The sequence below is a fragment of the Coptis chinensis genome, chromosome 8, assembly GCF_015680905.1.
Source record: "Coptis chinensis isolate HL-2020 chromosome 8, ASM1568090v1, whole genome shotgun sequence".
In the NCBI taxonomy this organism is placed as follows: domain Eukaryota; kingdom Viridiplantae; phylum Streptophyta; class Magnoliopsida; order Ranunculales; family Ranunculaceae; genus Coptis; species Coptis chinensis.
The window spans coordinates 91,481,319-91,499,539 of NC_141463.1; the positions used below are offsets into that span (position 1 = coordinate 91,481,319).

Below are 18,221 nucleotides of genomic sequence, written 5' to 3' on the forward strand. Positions count from 1 at the left end.
TTCGGTTTATTTTCAATAAAAATATAATCTGATTCGAAAATTTGCCGCTAAATAACCATAAATCTAAAAAAATTATTACACAAGCTAAATCGAGTTTAAGATAATTATATTTGAAAATTATGGATTAATATCCTAAACCACAAAGTGAAAAGGCTATCTCAATTTGATCCTTAGTTTTCAAGTATTTATGCACCATAATCGCTGCTTATTAACGTATTTCGGTTTATTTTCAATAAAAATATATTCTGATTCGAAAATTTATATAAGACATTTTGTAAAGCCTTTTCAGCACACAAAATATTTAATAGATCCCGGGAGTATTTCCGGGTCCAAAATTTAGTATCTTTCTAATTAGGTGCCACATTACTATTATTATAGCATTTCTCCCACTCATTGTATATTTAGCCATGCAAATCATTGGTTCAAATGTTACTTTTAAATTTAAAGTGATAAAACGATACGGACTACACAATTTATTTCATCCGTACATTAGTATGTACACTTAAATTGGCCAATATGATACAAATGACACAAAGTTTACCGTCCATTGGTAACTTAATGATCAAATGATACAAAGTCTGTCGTCTGTTCATCACTTAAACTATAGACACAAGCCTTCAAATTTAGCTGACTTTATCAACAGTAGCCATATTTAGAGTTCGTATAACGACCATATTAGAAATGTTTTTTTGTGGTTTGGGGTGCTAAATTGCATTTAGCAGCCCATATATATAGCATTTCCACGATTTGCTCTTACTTTATTGTATCTACCAAGAGCAATTGTATCCCACTAGTCCACAACCAATTCACTCATTGTGCACCATACCTTATTTGCCAAAAGTAGGATGAAAGTCATGAAACACACTCATATCTTAGTGAAATAAGTATGTCTCAAATCTCACAATCAAGTGCTCTCAATAGGACAAACTTGCACCATGAACAAAATCGGTTTCATCTTCAATTCTCCTTTTGCCAACATGCAACAACAATGGGTCGATTTAAATAATATATAAGCAGTTTTTCTGCACTCAAAAGATTGCGAAGATATCCTAAAGAGCATGTACCAAGACTATTGTAGGCTTGTTGCACAGTAGCAGAAGCAGAAGATAAGAGCAAGTCCAAATCAAATTCAATGGGGAGCTACTAAATAGAGATGTTAAAAGGTGTCACCTAATTTTTTTTTTTTTTTGGTAGTTTTAGCCAGCCAAGTCAAATTTGTCATATAAAAACTGAAAAATAGTTCCAATCGAGGTTTTAAAATTGAAGTGCGGCCAAATTGATACAGACGACAGAAACTCAAAAAGTGTGCTGTTAGTCCAATATTTTTTAAACTTACATTGAAAGTTAAAACACAGACGACAAATAGTGTGCCGTCCATCAAAATTTAACATATAGACGGTATAAATTCTGTCGTCCGTCTCTCGAAACATAATTATGGCAGCTGGTAGACAAAGCCACAAATTTGATTAGGTTTATCATACCAACCATCTTTAAGACCCTTCTAACAACCCCATTAGAATGATAATTTGGTGTTTGGGGTGTTATATGACTTTTAACAACCCTATATAACACCCCATTAGACATGCTCTAAACACTCATAGTCATGGACAAAGATGTACTAATCGAGTTAATGTCTTTCACAAAGTTTAGTGGACCAAGGAGACATGGACAATCGTGCTAGTGTGTTTGTTCCTGCTTTCCCTGAACCTTCTCTATTATTTCTTCTTTCTTCTTCTTTAAAGTCTCGCTTTGGAAAATTCTTGTGTTGGATTCTTGTGCAGTTTGTGACAAAGGCGCCGAAGATGCACTTATTTAGCTCTTTATCAAAGTTCAAAATCAAATACTTTTCCTAGAAAGAAGTTCAAATACAAATTGGCTTTGGCTATACGGTAGGATTTAAAATGAATCCTTTGTGTATACATACGGAGTACCTACACAAAGACTAAAAGAGTAAAAAAAAACACACACTCCTATATAAAAGATTACCACATCCCAATGGCCCAACCATTTTCACGAAATATAAAAAAACAATGAAAATTCGAAAATTAATGACTATCTCAAAAATTTGGGCTGGACCCTCAATTACCCAGCCCGCCCAAGTTGCTGACTAACCAAGAAGCATCCCCTTCTGTCCTTCTCTCAACTGTCGAAAACCTCCCAACTATATTTCGAACTTTCAAGAAAAAAATGATTGTTAGCTTAACTTGACCTGATAATCAAATATTGTTGTTTTGAACTTTTGATGCAACAATATAAACAATCAAATTTATGTTGAGGAGAAAAAGCAAATGAGTAATGAGTTGGACGAAACAAATTAAGTTGCATCATAAACATAAGCATGAGAACGAAGAATAAGCTCTTATTTAGCAATATTCCCTGCCCCAAGGTGAATAGGTGGTATGAAGCTACCCACATTACCACATCAAGTGTAAATGGCTCCAAATTCGAAAGACGATTATCCGAATTGGATATAGGGTAACTAACTAACTACTATCATCATGCCATCTCATTGAGCACTTAGAGAGTTAAAGAGGTGATAACCAAATGTTTGGCTTCAGCTACCAGGTATTTTACTGTCCGTTACCAATTACACTAGAACTTGCTTAAATCACAATGTCCACTGTAAATCACATGACGCTCCACTGTAAATCACATGACGCCGATCTGGACATCAATATATAAGGCTTGGCCCTCAATTTTTTGAGGATAGTGTACTATTGCTTGTTCATATACCTTGCCCCTTCACCCAAATTTCTGGCTCCGTCCCTGCTTATTATGCCTGGTTTTCAACCCTTGGTTGGTGCTCAACGTACTAGCACAATGGTCACAAACTGGAATTTGTAGGAATTCCTCTGTATCTGTTTCGAAACAAAGAAGTAGAGATAAGAGATAACTAATAATATAACCCATCTACTTTACAATCTGATCCAAAACAAACGCCTCTAAAAGAATCAATTTCTTAAGCTCATGGAATTAGGTACATAGAAAGTGTTGGGGTTAACACCGATACCAATCGATCCCCACTACACAGATAATTTGTAATATAAAATATTTTTATTTCGGACAAATTCTAAATATCCACTACAACTTAACTAGCATGCCCAACTCTCTAATAGCATCTCCAATGGAGAGTGTAAACCGTATAGAGTGTAAAATTTACACCCCAAACATAAAAAAACTCTTTCCAATGGGGTGGTATACCGTAGGTAATAGAATATTAACTAATAGAAGGGGTGGGGAATTCCCCATTTAGCTATTAGTTGATAAATAGGTCCGGCGACACTCAAAACAACGTTTGAAAAAAAAAAAACAATAATCAGACGTCACATAAAGTGACGTCCCACTCTAAATTTCGTCTTCTTCAAGTGCTTTTGTTTCTTGTGTACATTTTTATGTAAAGAAGTCTCGCTCCACCATGACTGATCTTGCAAAGCAAATCCATGCGTGTGGTTGTAATTTATTTATTAGACTTTAAAAACGTATATTGTTTTCCTTGCTTTTAGTCCTTCTAATAAGAACATATTCTCTTTTTCTTCTAGTTCTAATTCTAGGTGTGGATCTCAATTATTGTTTTTTGTTTTTATCCAAATTCATTTGTACCCATGTTAGATAACAACCTGAACATCACTATATCTTTGAATAATACTTCTTAATTACAAAAACAAGCACGTACCCCCTTCAAATCATATTGATTTGCATTCTTAGAAATTCTATGATTGATAAATTCAAGGTGTTTAAAGGTTGGGGTAGACGCGAATTCATAACAGAACGTTCTTACTTGTTTGTTTTCAAAGACTATAATTGCATTGTTGAATCTTTTCGATTGCCATTCCTAGTTCAAGAATGGGAATTGCCTGAAACAGATGGATCGAAGAAGGAAACCATTTGTTTATGTTATTTCTTTTTTCTTTTTTCAATTAAACGTTACTTTAATCAACATTTCTCTTCGTCGAAAAGTCGGGGCGTCTTGTTAAGCTAAGTGACATTTCAATACATTTTTTCTTAGATGACACTAAAACTAACGTCCTTGTTTTAGAATACACTCTGTTCTATTTTTCTCCATTGGAGACTATCCAATGTGTATATTTTGGTTCAATACATGAGAGTGTAGTAGGAGGGCTAAAATCCTAGTGGCACCCATATGGAGCCTATGTGGAAGTGTAAAATTACACCCCCCATTGGAGATGCCCTAAACAACTATCAATAACAAATAATAATGTAAATAAAAACAAGCATACCACATGTCACACCCCAAATTTTCTCATGAAAATTAAAATAGATAATTTTTTTTTTCAAGATATAGATATCTCAATCGTCTCCCTATTCAATCATCTAAAACTCAGGGAGAAACGAAATCCTAATAACATATTATCAACCACGATATTAAAAATCTGAGATCAAATTTAAAACCAAAAGGAACAATCCTTCAATCACATTATTAAACTACAAAGAAACTATCCGACTCTATTACATCTGTCTCAAAACAAAACTGTACACTTCAGAAAAACTTAAGCCAGAAGACTCTAAGAGCAAATCTAAATCACGTGTCCTCATTCACTACACTCCATCATCTATGTTTCCAAGAACACACCCACGTTACAAAACAAAGCAAACATGGGTCAATAAATTGAATTTGCTGGTATAAGTAAGACTAAATATAAAAACAATATGTTCAATATTTCAAATAAAGGAAAATACAATTACAATCATTTCAACTTAGAAGACAAGTTAATTCCGTTTTCTCAAAACGGCATGTACTTTCTTCCCAAGTAAGATTTCACCCCCAATATACAATTCCAATAATCACATATAACAGTACTCATTATTTTCACTTTTCAAAATAACTCACAACATAAATATCACTTACATTCCACTTAGTAAATGCATATATGATAACCTATTTAAATATGAGTTTGATACACCTTACCTTTAAGTCAGCACGTCGTCTTAGGGTAGGACAACGTTTCTGCATAAAAAATTAATAAGTCATACTCTCATGCAAAACAAAGTTAGATTTTCCAAACGTAATCATTATATACATCTATTTCACTCTCACTGCAACCATCATTGGTATATATAATATGGCATAATATATCGCCAATATTAACATTCATGTCACACCACCATATCCATTATATCATAATATATCACTAATATTAACTAACATTCATATCACATCACCATATCCACCATATCATAATATATCACCAATATTCATATCACACTATCATATCCATCATATCACGCTAACAATATTCACATTCCTTCGTAAGAAATTATATGCATCATATCATAATATATCACCAATTATATCTAACAACTCGCTCATACTTAAAACTAATATTTTTCTTAAAAACCACTCATCTACTTATGAGAACGAGAAAAATATCACAACCAGGGAGTACATTCATTCCTTGTGAGTATCAACTCACACAAACCACGTATATATTTCTCATAAGAAATCATGTATATCATAATACATAAATATCCATATGCAATAACTCAGTCACACGTAAAATCAATATTTTACTTTGCTAAGTAATTATCTCGTTGACTCATTTATTAAAAAAACACAGCCCAACCTTTAGTTCCTACTCCACGATTTGCACTTCACACATTTGCCAAATCACACATATCTGTGTGCCTTACTCACACCAAGTACTACTACAAGACATATGTCCCAAGCGGGGATATCGCCTCCAGAAAACATATTTTCATTTTGTAAACTCGTAACTTGTGAGTCACATCCATCTTTGAGCTTTCCATACATATACACAAAGCCTCTTTTGGGCATAACAAAATATCAGGTCATTCATGGCACATTCAATTAATATCTTGGGTCATTCCCGCCACATTCAAGGAATACCCATCATAACACTAACAGGTCATTCATGGCACATTCAATGGATACTTTAGGTAATTCCCCACATTCAAGGAATACCCATCATAATATTAACAGGTCATTCATGACACATTCAATGAATACCTTAGGTTATTCCCGCCACATTCAAGGAATACCCATCATAACACTAATAGGTCATTCATGGCACATTCAATAAATACCTTAGGTCATTCCCGCCACATTCAAGGAATTCAAACCTACATTCTCGTACACTCAAGGAATATAGCCCACCCGCAAGGCAAATGCCTTAGTTTTTCTCTAAGGCGATTTTTCACATGACATCATTAGTCATAAACATTTCATTTTATTTCTTTTCATCAAAGATGCGTGGAGAGATCTAAAGATGTGGGCGACACATTAAAAAAATTCCGGACATTTTTACACCGGATTTTAACATTCAAGAGTTCTCATTTATTATAATATTTTCATTACAAAACAAACATCGTCTCAAACAATAGAATCATTACTAAAGATTCCAAACACAATAACTAATTAACTCACCCCATTATCAATTATATAAATCATAGATATCAAAAGGTTCAATCGGGAATAACATATTAGTTAAATGTTTCGTGAATACATTTTAAACAACTACAATCACGTACACAATTAAGTACTAACATTGTATACATATATTTATCACAATAACTAATAACTAATAACTAATATAGTGGCTGCACTTTTGCTCAAAGCTGCCTACGTATCCAAATCTTTCAAGATTGTAATAAAGCCTTCGTTGTTCTTATCAACCACATAGTCAAAATCAAATAACAATGAGAATTCATGCTTTAAGTTGGCATACTTCATTTTCCTTTCATTCCTCAATTATATATATATTAAACACAAACTTTAATGTAACATGTCACGTGATATAACATAAATCTATACTAATATTTAGTGTATATGCAATAATTGTACTTGAAATATAATACAAATGTGAAATTAAACAATCAAGATTCAAGACACTGATATGTCTAAGTAAAATAATTTATCTCATTACAATAATAAAAGTTAACTAGAGCTCCCCTAAAAAGAAAACATGGTAGGTTATCTAGGTAACTTGCCAAAACAATAATGTTTCCTATAGCCATCCAAATGATACACCACTTGATTATTTGAATACTAGGATAGGTATACTCACTTTTTCATGTGGAACTCGAGTCCCAATGTCATTCTATCTCAGAATAAAAATAGTTCAAACTTGGTAAAAATCCTAATTTTCAGCAAACTAGATTTCTGATGGACTATCTTCTGAATAACACAACGCTTTCCACAGGTGTCCAAATGCATAGAGGCTTTTTTATTTGAAAATATAACATATAGAAATTACTTTCTTATGTTTTATAAAAATACTCAATCTTATTCTAAATGTTCGAAAACTAGGCTCAAACACAGTGCGCAGAAACTGATTTTTGACGCATTGTTTTCTGCCAGTCAAACTTCCAGACACCATAATTAATTCCACGAGCCTTTGAATGTGATGAGGCCAATTGGAATAGAAATCAGACTTCCAAATCTTACTTTTTCATGTTTTCATACAAATCTATTTCAAACTCTAACTAAATTAAAACTGGACTTGAACACAGTGCGCAGAAACTGATTTCTGACAAACTGTTTTTTGTCAACCAAACTTCCAGACATCATATCTACCACCACAGACCTCAAAATATGACGAGACTAATTGGGTTGGAAAGAAGACTCAGAAAACTCACTTTTTCATGTTTTAGCAAGAGTTTGAATCTGACCCTAACTAGGTGAAAACTCGATTCCAAACCAAGCAAAGATTCGGCCCAAAAACAAACTCTAATCCAAAGCCCATCTAAATTAATATAATCCGGTCAACTTAAAATAAAAAGGACCCGACCCACAAAAATAATAGAAACCACCCCAACAACTCAAGGCCCAAAACCATAAACTACTTAAGCCCAAAAGTTTATAAAACAACTCAAGCCTACCATTCAAATTCGGCCCCAAGTCCAACTGAAAGAAATTAAAACCTAACCCACTTCAAGTCGTCTTCTACCTCCGTCTTCTTCCCCAACATCCCACACCACCACCGAAACAACCACCATAACGTGACCACCAAAATATTCGGTTTTGCTCCCCATAAAAAACCCAACCTTTTGGTATAAAAAAAACTCACATCCCCCACTTCTCTAAAATCGCCTCGATGACACCATTAACAACCTTTGGAGCTTCAACAGCTCTTCTAAAACTACCAAACACCACCGAAACCACCAACCCAACAGTCATTATTTCCAATTCAAACAACAACCCAAATCAACCAGACATACACCAACAGTACAACCCTAAACCCAATAAAAATCGGTTTACTCCAAACTCAACAATTCCAATAGTAACAAGTTTATATCAAATGTATATAAATAATTAAAATTGATTCATAATAATCTTTTTATCACATAGGTTTGTTTACATAGGCAGATTAAGTCGAACACAATACGCAGACTAAGTCGAATAGTATGTAGATTAAGCACAGAAGAATAATTGAACATAAAAAATGAGCATAAATCAGACAGCAAAGTTTTTAAACAGACTTAAAAATATAGGTTCACTAAAAGATAAGAATATCTACTCACTCGTGATACGCTCCGGCAGCTATCTACCAGTAGATTTCCAGCAAGAATCCTCCATTCTCCTTTATGTGAAAAACTCCCTTTTTATTTTCTTTTCTGTGTGTAAATTAAACTCTACGTGTGAACTCATTTTTGTTTTAAACCACCCCCCCCTGAAAAATAGGAATGAAAGTTTATCTATTTACCTACGGGGTTTCCTATCCTTAACTAATATGTATCTTATTTTCTGTTTTATTTATTCTTATTATTAATATTAATTATATATTATAAATATAATAAATATAAATAGTCGGGTGTTATACCACAACACAAAGATATACCGTGGTTCGGCCATGATGCCTACTTCCACGAGAGTTAATCCTTTTATAAAGTGGGAAGGAAGATTACAATCACTCCTTTCAGTCTCTTACCTTACTAGATCACTCCTCTCTTTTTACAGACTTGTCTCTCTGTAAAGGTTTTCTCTCAATCTTGATTGCTCTCAAGATTGGGTTTTTTTCTCTCTTGTGTTGTCTCGTTCGTGTCTTAGGTTTTGCCAAAAACCCCAAACCTATATTGCAAACTCGCGGTTTCGCAAAAATAGAAATTCTGATGAAAATAGGTATGGGCGCGGCACTCTTTTTAAAGTCCAATGTCGAAATGCGCCCTCAAGTGCCTATTGCATTGTCGAAGAACATGGTATGGCGCCTTGACTAAGACCAATTTGAGCTTCGTCTTGTAGAGACCTTTTCACGCGATAAACTGATTTATTTTCTTCCTCATTCTCATGTGAGGGATAACTCTAACAATCTCCCCCTCCCGAACAACGAGGGTGGATACCTCCATGCAATTTCCAAATCAACAGTAGGAGTGTGCTACCTGATATGGTTATATACTAAAAACATTACTTTTGTATTAACTCTAATTCTTTATATTTTGAATGAGAATCATATGGGCAAATGTTATGCATATTATATATGTTATTAGTTATATGCATATGTCTAATACTTTATGTTGTAGATGATATGGTGTGGATACACGAAAGATCATATCATCGATTACCTTAAAGTAAAGTATAAACCTAGATAATTTAGACAAACCATTGGTATGCAGTATAATATGGTATTAGTCCTTGACTAGATGGATTTGGACAAACCATTTTCCATAGTTTTTAAAGCGTTTGTTTACCCATGTAGTATTATAAAATGGAAAAGGTTTTGTGTCCTTAGCTAACCCCTAAAAATTTTGGTATTTACTACTATTCTTTTTACTTTCCTTTTCCCATTTACCAAACACATACCATTTAAAATTATTTCTTTTCCATTCCATTCCATTTGACTTTCCTTTCCTTTCCACGAGTTAAAAATTTAACACTATAAAAGATTACACTAAGTACACTTTACACTGTATTGAACATGACCAAGTGAGGTTGTTTCTCCTTATACTGACTATATAAGAGAACAAACGCCTCTATTATTATGGATGCTTGTCCTCCTAATCCGGATATAATAACGGACACTTACGTGTATTGTATATTACTTTAAATCATCAATGAGTGAGATTCATTGGTGAATCAACAAACTCGATGACATAGATTGGGTAATGACATTGTATGTAAGGTGTGTTGTTGATTATAGAAGGAGTCTGTGTCCCGCAAGAAGTCGGGTTGATGATGTCCCCTTGAGGAGCTCAAAAAAATTGTCATGTAAACCCTGCAGGTGGATTTATTCTGACATGACAATGAGGTTAAGTGGTACTACTCAAGGACATAAGAAGTTGATTAATGTAGTTGTCAGTAACTTGACTTAATCAACGGACATTCGATATCTTAAACACGGGGAGATCAATGAGCATATAATATGGAGCCCATAAATGCTGACACGTAATTTGGGATTAGGGCGGTAGTGCAACAATGGCCTTTAGTGGAATAAGTCCATTTGTTGGCCGGACTTGGGCCGTGTGTTCGGAGACGAACATGGGAAGCCCAAGCCCGTTAGGAGGCCCAACCCTAATTTTTCCTCATGGTTCCTATTGTAACCTATAAATAGAATACTCTTTCTCTCTGGCCGAAATTGACTATTCACTGGTTCTAAAAAAGAGGCAAGAAAAGTAGATCTGAATTCGTTTATGATCTTGAGAGAAAGAAGGGGATTGGTAGATCGTTGTTCACACAACGTTCAATCTATTCTAAAAGAATACAACAGAATATCAAAAGGTTGATTGTTGATTTCGGATTTGATAAAGCTTGGATTCTCAGAGTTATCTAAATCGGATTCAAAAGTATGTTTTCCCAATCACAAATCGTGGACACCCATTAATTCCGCTGCGAGTGGTGTTCGACGGTTTGTAGAAATATTTGCATTATGAATAACGGTTCCTGCTACCCATTCCGCAAAGTGATGCACAACAAACATCAAACTTACCTTTCGGTAAGACTTTGGTCATCATATCCGACCCGTTCTTGTCGGTATAGATCTTCTCAATGCACAAATGTTTGTCTTCGAGTACTTCTTTAATCTAATGATAACGCACATGTATGCGCTTAAATCTAGAATGAAAACTCAGATTCTTGGTTAAATGGATAGTGCTCTGACTGTCACATAGAATTACAAACTGTTTCTGCTTTAGCCATAGTTCATCGAAGAACCTCTTCATCCATAGCATATCTTTGCAACACTCATTGGCTGCAATATACTCGGCTTCTGTAGTGGAGAGGGCAACACACTTTTGCAACTTAGATTGCTAAGAAACTGCTCTCCCTGCACAGATAACCGGAGGTGGACTTCATCGAGTCAACATCACCTGCCATGTCTGCATCAATGTAGCTTTTAAGTAAGGGCTTACTTTCACCAAAACACAAACACGATTTGGAAGTGCCCTTGAGATATCTCAATATCCACATAACAATTTCCCAATGCTCCTTACCCGAATTTGACAGAAATCGATTTACAACACCAACAACGAAAATAATATCCGGTCTTGTACACACCATTGCATACATCAAGCTGCCCACTGCGGATGCATAAAGAATATTTTCTATCTGACTCCGCTCATGCTCACCATTTGGACACATCTCTTTGGTCATGCGGAACTGGCCACCATGCGGACAACTGACTGACTTCACTTGATCCATGTTGAATCTCTTCAACACCTTCTCAATGTAGCTTTCTTGAGAAAGTCACACCTTCTCACTTTTTCTGTCACGAGTGATCCGCATCTCAAGTATCTACTTTGCTTGACCTAAATTCTTCATCTCAAAGGACTTACTAAAGTCTTTCTTCAACTTGGATATCTTATTGATGTTTGTGCCAACTATCAACATATCATCTACATACAATAAGAGCACTATAAAATTCTCATCTAGAAATTTCTGAACAAACACACAATGATCGGAAGCATACTTCTTATATCTTTACTTCGCCATAAATAAATCAAACTGTATATACCACTGTCTCGGTGCCTATTTCAATCCATACAAGCTCTTTATCAACTTGAATACTAAGAGTAACTTGTTATTGATATTTAAAAGTAAATATTCAAAACATGTATTAAGTGCATAGAAATAGGGAAATGACCTTTTTCCAGGTGATCTTATGAGTTTTCTGAGTAGCCCAAAATTTATTTAATTTATTGCGGCTATAATGGGATTTGGAAACCTTTTTACACGAGTTATCACCATTTTTTCCCCAAGAGTCCAGGGCCTTCCTGAGATTTCCACAGTCCTGTTTTAAGGTAATAAAATAGGAAGCCAAATTAAATCTATAATAAATATTTCAAATTTTTGCAACAAGTGTAAAATATGAACCGGCCACCAAATCAGTGGAGTGAAAATAGGAAAAAATGAGAAATATTTACAAAAGAAGTTTTACCATATTTTGATTGGACACTAGTTGTGGTTAAAAATGTATAATACAAATATTTTTAGGCCCCTCACAAATATACCCCTAGTGAGCAATCGCCATCAAAGCCGGTCCTCATAGGTGCCGACTAGCAAAGTCGGTAAAATCTTTGGATGATGATACTAGAGGTCTGGGGTTAGAACCCGGCCCTCGTAGGTGCCGACTAGCAAAGTCGATAAAACCGTTGGGTGATGAAACGAGAGGTCTGAAACTCGAACCGCAGCATCAAAGAGTTACTGATCTCATTTAAAACAGACTTACTAAAAAAAAACCGGCCCTCGAGGAGAAATCACCTGGGGCACGTGCCCTTGTTACGTATCTCGAAGACACCCAATCAATAAAAAACAGTAATAAATTAATCATTAATTAACTAAACAAACAAGAAAAAAATTCACTGTCTCTCTCAGCTACTCTGCTCTCCATCTTCAAGATCTCTTTCTCTTCAAAATTATTACAATGCTAATTCACTTCTTTTAATTCACAACACAAAAAAGCAAATCATGGTTTCGTTATCATTTGATTTAAAAACAGGGCAACTAGTCTTAGTAGCTCTTCTTCTCATGATTGCTTCTTTTTACACTGGAACTCTCTTTGGCAAAAATGCCCCACTCTTAATTCCCCAGGATCATTCATTGTCTTCTTCTGGTAAGTTTTTTCTGTTTTTTGTATTAAAAATTTACACTTTTTACTCTCACTTACCAATACATTGTAGTGGAAACTTGATTGTTTGTTTGAAATTTCGTATTTTGAGCTTGGGGAAATTGCTCTTTCAACTTTTTATTCAAAAATTTGTTTCCTTTGATGTTGCATTGTTGTGTTTTATGATTTTTTTTTATTGGTGCATTGCAGGGAACTCAAGCTTTAGAAACAAACTAGTTATTACTTATAGAAGAAAACCGATATTGATACCTGAGAATGGGATGAACGTATGCCCTATAGACTACAATGAGTATATCCCTTGCCATGATCCATCTTATAGACAAGAGATTATAAAAAAGTTAGATACTATAAGGAAAGAACAATACGAAAGTCATTGTCCACCTGTTAACAAACGGTTATTCTGCTTGGTGCCTCCGCCCGTTGATTATAAGTTGCCAATAAGATGGCCAACTAGTAGGGATTATGTTTGGCGAAGCAATGTGAATCATACACATTTGGCTGAAGTGAAAGGGGGGCAAAATTGGGTGCATGAGAAAGACCAGTTTTGGTGGTTTCCAGGTGGTGGCACTCATTTCAAACATGGGGCTCCTGAGTACATTCAGAGGTACCCAAATTTTGTTTTATGATTTTCTTCTTAGAGTTTACATGTGGCCTTGCAGCATGCTTTTCGCACATTACTTCGAACCTCTTTCAATGAAACTTTTGTCCGCTTGTAGTTGCAACAAACATAATGCTATACATATCTGATATATCCATCACCCCTCCCCTTCGTAGTGACATAATGCTATGCAAGAGTAGATATATATTATTATTACCTACTTAGTAGTAACTCGTGCGGAATTTTTCCTCTTGATTTGTGGTGAATGCAGATTAGGAAATATGACAACTAATGAGACAGGTGATCTTCGCTCAGCAGGGGTAGTTACGGTTTTGGATGTTGGTTGTGGAGTTGCAAGCTTTTCAGCATATCTACTTCCATTAGGCATACAAACTATGTCCTTTGCTCCCAAAGATGGTCACGAGAATCAGATACAATTTGCTTTAGAGCGAGGAATAGGGGCTATGGTTTCTGCATTATCTACCAAACAACTACCTTATCCGGCAAATGCGTTTGACATGGTGCATTGCTCTAGGTGCCGCGTTGATTGGCATGAGAATGGTAAATAATTTCTCTAGCTTGATAAATTGGTTATGAAGTAAAATGAAAGGAAAACAAATCAACAACTTTGTGTTTCTATGTTTATACGTACACATATTGGGAATAAGAAAAACTCTCAAAGCAAGTTCTCATTTGCTATTTCATACATATTCTTTCCCATCTCAAAACAAATATTTTACATATTATTTAGCTCTCCTCTGGACAATTCCCTGTTGTTATTTTCTCATATATATATAGACTATTGAGTTAGAATATATGAGTGTATCATTTGCTTATAGAGATAATTTATTTGGTTATATAGTCCTATATATCACAAAAGATATTTATATTATATAAGACAACTAGCTAGTAATTGGCACATTTACATGCGTAGAACTCCAAACTGTATCACCATATGCAGCATCCAATTTTCACGTGTAGTAAATCTTTCTAAAAGCTTCTTAAGCACTGAGTATTTTCCAATTATTGTTTGGTTCAGATGGTTCATTTTGGTATCGATTACCGATCTTACATTTGTTTCTTAACCTCTGTAGAAGGTATCTTGCTCAAGGAGGTGGATCGTCTTTTGCGACCTAATGGATATTTTGTCTATTCGGCTCCACCTGCTTACAGAAAAGATAAAGATTATCTGAAGACTTGGAATATGCTGGTGAATTTAACTGAAGCTATGTGCTGGAAACTCATTGCTCGGCAGGTTCAGACAGCAATCTGGGTTAAACAAGAAAATAAGTCTTGCCGGATGCAGAATGGGGATAATATGGTTGTGGATATATGTGATTCTGTGGATGACTCCAAAGTTCCATGGAAGATTCCCTTGAAAAACTGCATACAGCTAGGTGGAGAGCAGGAAAATAAACAGATTCTTCCACTAAGACCAGAACGCCTTTCAGTGTATCTGGAGAGGCTCAATAATATAGGTTGGTCCAATTCATTGTGACATTATAACTCACCTCTGTTGGTTTTCTCTTGCTTTATAATGTAGAATTCATTATAGTGCATTTTGTTCTTACGATCCCACGTCTTATAAGTTTTCCGGTTTATTTTTTTCATTTTTTGTATACATAGATATTTAGCTTGTGTGTTTGATATATGTGTGATTAAAACTATAGTTAGAAGTTAAGAAGCTCAAAGGGTAATGACAAAACTTTGGGTATCTGTAGACGTCACAGAAATAACTAGAATATCAATATGATACAACTAAAACCGATTAATATATCCGTTTTGGTACCTCTAAGAAGTGCAATGAAAGTGCCACATGCATTAATACTTTGTCGTGTCAGACACCTCCCGTTCATTCTTGTACATTTTTATAAGTATTTTATGATTGTAACCATGTTATTTCATGTCAGAAATGTCATATTGATATCTCTTGTCAATATGTTTGTGACAGGCATTAGCCACGAGAAGTTCACTTCAGATACCATGTTCTGGCAGGAGCAGGTTCGCCATTATTGGAACCTTATGAATATTAATACAACAGATATTCGAAATGTGATGGACATGAATGCTTATTGCGGAGGATTTGCTGTTGCTTTGAGTAATTCACCAATGTGGGTTATGAATATAGTTCCTGCAAGTATGAACAATACCTTGTCTGCTATATACAATCGAGGTCTGATAGGCGCTTTCCATGACTGGTAGGAATTTACCTTGTTGTTCTGTTTCATGCATTATGTAAAACCGGTTGATTCTATATACCTCCCATATGCTCTTCACCTGATTAATGGGACCCTTGTGTTCCCTTTATTTTTCAGGTGTGAACCCTTTTCAACATATCCACGGACATATGATCTCTTGCATGCGACCCGTCTCTTTTCTCACTATAAAGACCATGGTGAAGGTTGTTTAATTGAAGACATTATGCTAGAAATGGACCGCATTATACGCCCTCAGGTTACCTTTCTTGCTTTACATGATTTTCATGGTATTGAGCATTTAAAAATTCATCCATAGTTGTAATATTTTCAGTACTTCTTTACAAGTGGAAGTAGGGTAAAAGTAAACTTACTTAAAAATCTATAAGATATTTTAATTTTTGGTAATAGTCATCATTCTGAAGTCCTTAGTAATTCATTTGTACATTACGCTGTTACATATTCTATAATGTGTTTTACTCTATAAGATCATAAGCAGGAATTTGTAAAACCACAAAAATAACTGTCACGTTAGTGGTGTCTTTCATTGATTGCAGAAATGATTTTCTTTAAACTATCTTGGAGAACGACGTTGGGGAGTGTTGGATAAAAAATCTGCAAAAATAGTTTCTGAGCAATTACCTAAATACTAAGAAATATTTGTACATGAATTTGCAAGTATGAAATGCAATTAAGGTGTTAGAATGATATGGCATTGTAAAATCTCTTTCGTTACTTCTAGTCTCTAAACGCTTGGACTCCATAGACTATCTGGATCTCTAGGAATTTTACGAGTCAAAAATTAGAAAAGAATTAGCTTATTTTGAAGCATTCAATGTTTAGTCTAAAATTAAATAAATATTAGAAAAAAAAAATGTTAAAGAGAAGAAAGAACACTATTTTTTTTGTCTGCAATTGTTTTGTGTGGCTTTCTTTGGTATCACAAAGTAATGGTACCATGTCCTTTAGTGGAACAAAGAAAGCTTACGTATTCAGTTGGCATTCAATATATCAACCTAAAGTTCCTGTCTATTCTTACATAGATGTCTTATGATTCAAGTATCTGATGGAATTTCAATGCAGGGTTTTATCATTATTAGAGACCAGGAGTCTATTATTTCTAAGATTAAAGACCTTGCTTCGAAATTCCTTTGGAATGTTGAATTGCATAGTTTGGAAGATGAACAACAAAGGATAGAGCCTGTCTTAATCTGCAGAAAGAAATTCTGGGCAATTGCCTGATGTGTTCTTCCTGGAAATTTGATTGCCTTGTTTCATTTCCACGAGCAACAGCTCATGCCTGTATTATGACGAAGGTGAAGCACAGGTAAATGAGGTTTGACTTCAGTTTTCATTCTTTTAATTTATTAATCAATCTTTCGTTATCACGTGCATATATGTACAATGCTTTTGTTCATCTCTGGAATGATTGAAGGAGCGGTTCAGTTCATGTGTTCTGGACGCCTCTTGAGATAGCGACTGTACCATATGAATCAAAATTAAACAATTTGTTAAAATTTAAAATTCTGCAGAAGACTGAATGTATAATTGTTCCCCTATTATTCAGCAAATATTATAAATGTTAGTATCTGCAGAAACTGCTTATAGGTTAACCTCTTTAGTCTGAATTACTGGATTTCTTTAAGGTGGTGGATTTAGGAAAGGCTAGTCTGTCACCAGAAATGGACATCTCCGTGGATTTTATCTTTTTCTTGGGTATCGTTCTCCTGGTTAGCAATTTGGGACAGGTAAAAATGGTTCTTAAAAATTCAAGTATAATTTGGAGTATATAAAACCAGTGTAATGTAGGGTTGGGCTAGGAGTAGTAACATCTGGAGCAGTCCTCTTCACAGTACATAAAACCATTTAAGTTGAGTCATGCACTCATACACATTAATTTCGAGCTGATAAGGGCTCAAAATAGTGCTCCGGTTAGTTTCATTGGTTTGCCGATGCAGATTTCCAGTATCATAGCTGAAAGAGATGGGATTGAAAAAATGATGTAAGACACGAAGTGCAAATTGGCTTGTGCAATTGTATAGATCATATGGTTCGCTGAAATCAATATGAAGGTGGATAATTGGATATTCTAAAGCCCAGGAAGTAGTATAAAAATTGCATCCAGTTCACAAATATGAAATATTTGATGGAATTCAAGACTCTGGAATTCATCCTATTAAGGACTGTTCATGTCTCCTATGGAGGTCACAATCACATTGTCTACATTCAGAGAAGACAAAATTAATCACACAAGGATATTTGGGAGAACCTTGTGAAAGGGAAGAGGCCACTAAAACTTGTTGATTTGACTAGACAATCCCCACGCCTGTCGGCTTGGACCCCCACTCTGGCAAGTACTAGTTCAGTGGGGTTGGACTTTGGACTAAAAGTCCG

General features: G+C 34.9%; 1 protein-coding gene across 1 annotated transcript; it reads left to right on the plus strand.

Moving 5' to 3' along the window:
* The first annotated feature begins 12,738 nt into the window (after positions 1 to 12,738).
* Positions 12,739 to 17,383, plus strand: LOC147484321 (putative methyltransferase PMT6). Its single transcript, XM_086578257.1, has 7 exons — positions 12,739 to 13,019; positions 13,224 to 13,638; positions 13,904 to 14,193; positions 14,727 to 15,110; positions 15,584 to 15,830; positions 15,948 to 16,086; positions 16,911 to 17,383. Exons 1-7 carry the CDS (start codon positions 12,875 to 12,877, stop codon positions 17,067 to 17,069), a joined length of 1,779 nt encoding a protein of 592 aa, XP_086434383.1. The 5' UTR covers positions 12,739 to 12,874; the 3' UTR covers positions 17,070 to 17,383.
* Positions 17,384 to 18,221: the final 838 nt, after the last annotated feature.